This window comes from Morone saxatilis, unplaced genomic scaffold, assembly GCF_004916995.1.
Source record: "Morone saxatilis isolate NCDOM2014 unplaced genomic scaffold, NCSU_SB_2.0 Contig9, whole genome shotgun sequence".
In the NCBI taxonomy this organism is placed as follows: domain Eukaryota; kingdom Metazoa; phylum Chordata; class Actinopteri; family Moronidae; genus Morone; species Morone saxatilis.
The window spans coordinates 92493-95975 of record NW_023340268.1 but is presented as its reverse complement, the minus strand read 5'-3'; the positions used below and the strand labels follow the sequence as shown (position 1 = coordinate 95975).

The 3483-nt window shown below is 43.3% G+C and overlaps 1 protein-coding gene across 1 annotated transcript; it reads left to right on the top strand.

Annotated features, from left to right (window-relative positions):
• The first annotated feature begins 1379 nt into the window (after positions 1-1379).
• Positions 1380-3401, top strand: LOC118342999 (saxitoxin and tetrodotoxin-binding protein 2-like). Its single transcript, XM_035681705.1, has 6 exons — positions 1380-1595; positions 1673-1818; positions 2402-2487; positions 2633-2770; positions 2851-2970; positions 3192-3401. The coding sequence occupies exons 1-6, from the start codon at positions 1479-1481 to the stop codon at positions 3242-3244; spliced, it is 660 nt and encodes a 219-aa protein (XP_035537598.1). The 5' UTR covers positions 1380-1478; the 3' UTR covers positions 3245-3401.
• The last annotated feature ends 82 nt before the right edge of the window (positions 3402-3483 follow it).

Here is a 3483-nt window from a genome sequence, read left to right as displayed (position 1 = left end):
TCTGCTCGCAGGCCTTCGCTGGGAGGAAGTGATGTCAGCCACGGGGTCACATGCCAGCGACAGAGCACAAGGAAGTTGGTCGCCATGGAAACAGGGCGGGCTGAACAAGACGGAACGTTCCCGAAGTTAAACCCGGACATTCCCTCTCTACTGCAGCGTTCGGCCATTTGTTTGTTTGTTTGTTTTGTTTGTGTTTCCTGCTGCACCTGTTTGTTTTGCTCGCTTTTACTCTGAAATATTTAATAAATGTTTCCTGTTCCTGAAATTTTTCCTCCAGCTGTGTGTTTTGTTTTATTTGACCTGCATAAAGTGATCATTAATAATTGATTTATTGATCAACTGGAAGGCTGAAGAGGACAAACAGAGACTTTGGACTTTTGAGAGTTCCTGGGATAAATCGGAGGCGACTGCAGCGGGACAGGAGAATAAAGGCCCGTTAACCCGTTAATGGTTTCACCTCGTGGGGCCTCCGTACAGCTGGATCACATTAATCTACGGGAAGCCCTGAAAAGGCAAGAAAAGGGTTTTCAATTTTGGGTTTTCAATCTTTAAAAGTCTACGGAAAGTCTTTGTTCCAAAAACAAGCAAACATTGTTTTTGCCATGTCCTTTTAGGGCCTCCGTTAGAAAACAGATAAATCTTTTTAGTAAATTTGGGGCTGCAATTTTATAAAAAAATTTTAATGTTAAAACATTTTTAAACAAGAATTTAGTAAAATGGTTTACTTTTTTCACAAATTGTCAGATGAAACAAACAAGTTTGAACTACGTAAATAAATAAACAAAATATTTTCTATGTTTCAGAATCAGAAAATTACTTTAATTAATCCCAGAGGGATTCAGGGCTTAACAGGAGGATAAGAATACATAATATACATTTGATCAGTGATGGATCAGTGATCAGGGGATTTGATCAGTGATTAGTGATGGATCAGTTGATCAGTGATTGATCAGTGATGGATCAGCTGGATCAGCTTGATGTGATCAGTGATTGATCAGTGGATGGATCAGTGGAATCAGTGATGATCAGGGCTGATTGATCAGTGACGGATCAGTGATCAGGGATGGGATTCAGTGATCAGGCTGACTTGATCAGGTGATCAGTGATCGGATCAGTGATCAGTGATTGATCAGTGATTAGTGATGGATCAGTGATCAGTGATTGATCAGTGATGGATGTGTCAGCAGTAGTAGTCCTACAATTGGTTCAGTGGTTTAAAGTTTGTTTCCAAGTGAGAGTAAAAATCGATACGAATACTAAACCCAATATTTACAGTAGCGGTCACATGTCGGTCCTCCTACGTCCTGACATCCAGGGTCCAGGGTCCTGGTCTGGACTGAACCAGATCCTTTAAGCACACATACACTTTGGCCCAGCTCTGGTCCTCCAGCGGTCTTTATAAGAGACTCTCTGATCCACCTCACAGTTGCTTCCTCCAGTCATCAATAATCCACCCTGCAGGTTCTGTCTAATCTAGGATGTGGGTTCTACACAAAACCGGTCTGCTGGTTCTGGTTCTGATGGTTCTGGGCTCCAACGCAGCCCCTGAAGGATGCGGCCTGCCCGAGAGGCTGACCAAACCGGATCTACGCAAGGTGGGAACTCGGTCACTATCTAACTGCAGAGGTCCTGTATGGGGGGGCCGGTCTGGACTCACGATCTGTATCTGCAGGTTCTGGAGGTGCGCTGGGTTCTGGTCCAGGCGTTCTCAGACTACCCAGCAGGTGTGGAGATGGTGTCCAGAGCCAACAGCTCGCTGCTGGAGGTGGACCTGAAAGACGACAATGAAACCGTCCAGTTCACCGAGAGGAACACCGTGTAAGAGACCGAAGCTACGGGAGCCAGATAACGCCAATGTTAAATATTTAAAGTTTCTCATTATATTAACTTACAGAATCTCTTTTTCCATTACTTTGGCAGAAATGGGCTTCCATAGTTTATTAACCTTATCAGTGAGTCAACTGACTGTATGTTCAATATATTTTATATTGATTAGTATCAATAACAGCTGAATCCAAGCAGTGAACTCCTTCACACACTATAAATGGTACAGTGGGAAAAATCAATCAATAAATCAATCAATAGATTACACACACACACACATATAACTGTTCTTCACAGTGAGCAGAAGGAGGAGTTATTGATCTACTGTATCGATATTGATCCAGTTTCACTGTTTGTTATACAAACACTGCTGGTTGCGGACCTGAACAGGAAGTATCCTCCCGAGAAAACTCAACTCAAGGGTTATTGATCGTTTGTATGGATCGTCTCTATGGATCGTCTTTATCGATCTTCTCTATCGATCCTCTCTATGGATCGTCTATATCAATCGTCTCTATCAATCGTCTCTATTGATCATCTCTCAGGTTTCGGTTCGGTCGTGTTTTGTGTTTTCCAGAAGCGGGATGTGTCTAATCTTCCGTGGAAACTTGTCTGCTCCCGACCCCGAGACGTCCAACCACACCCTCCTCCTGCTCAGTGCCGGTGAGTCCCGACCTGGTTGTCATTTGATTTGAGTTCAGTATTAATCAGAACTGATCCTGTTACTGCCCCCTGAGGCTGGAACCCGAACTGGGTTAGGGCACCGAATGAAACTGCTGTTGTCTCCTTGTGTCTGGATGTCTTCCAGTCCAGGAGTTCGACGGTAAGGTGTCTCCGTACGGCGACCAGGGCCGAGCCGACGTGTACCAGAGCTGCCCCGAATGTCTGCTCATGGTCTACCACGGAGTCTTCGAGGGAACCCCGGGAAGGATGCTGCTGATCTACAGTGAGTGTTAGCACAGACACCGCTAGTGTTAGCAATGAAGTCCCCCTCGCTGCTGCTGATGACTTCCTGTCCTTCCTCAGGGAGCGAGGGGAAACACGTCGACGTTGAGGTGCTGAAAGCCGCTCACAGCGCTAACACGCAGATGGCCGAGTGTCTGAAATTCAACATCCTGTCACAGTTCAACTACGACGGGACGGCAGGTCGGAGAGAAAAACAACCAACAAATGATCCTGTTGGCCAACTGAGCTCATCCATCTCTAAACTAGCTAACCAAATGCTATCCCTAGCTTAGCATAAAGACTCTGTTAGCAGTCTGCTGTATTTTCTCCACTGAGCAACTAAAGTTGACCAACAGGACAATCTGTTGCTTTCACTGTCTGAGTGACTGCTCTTCATCATCTCTTCTTCTTTGTCTCTGCAGAGTTTTGTTTGGACAAGAAGAAAGAAGAGAAAGAAGCTTCAGACGGACGATGAATCAACGTTCATTAAACTTTATGTTAATTATTGTTTATGGAAGAAAATAAAAAATAATCAAATGTTAAAAATGACCAAAATAAAAAACCGATGACTTCATTTAGACTCAGAATTGTGATTAATAAATAACTTTTTTATTTGTATCTCATCATTTTAATATCTCATAATTTTTACTTAATAATTTGGTAATAATAATAATTTACCTCGTAACTTTTTACAATGTTATATATATATATATT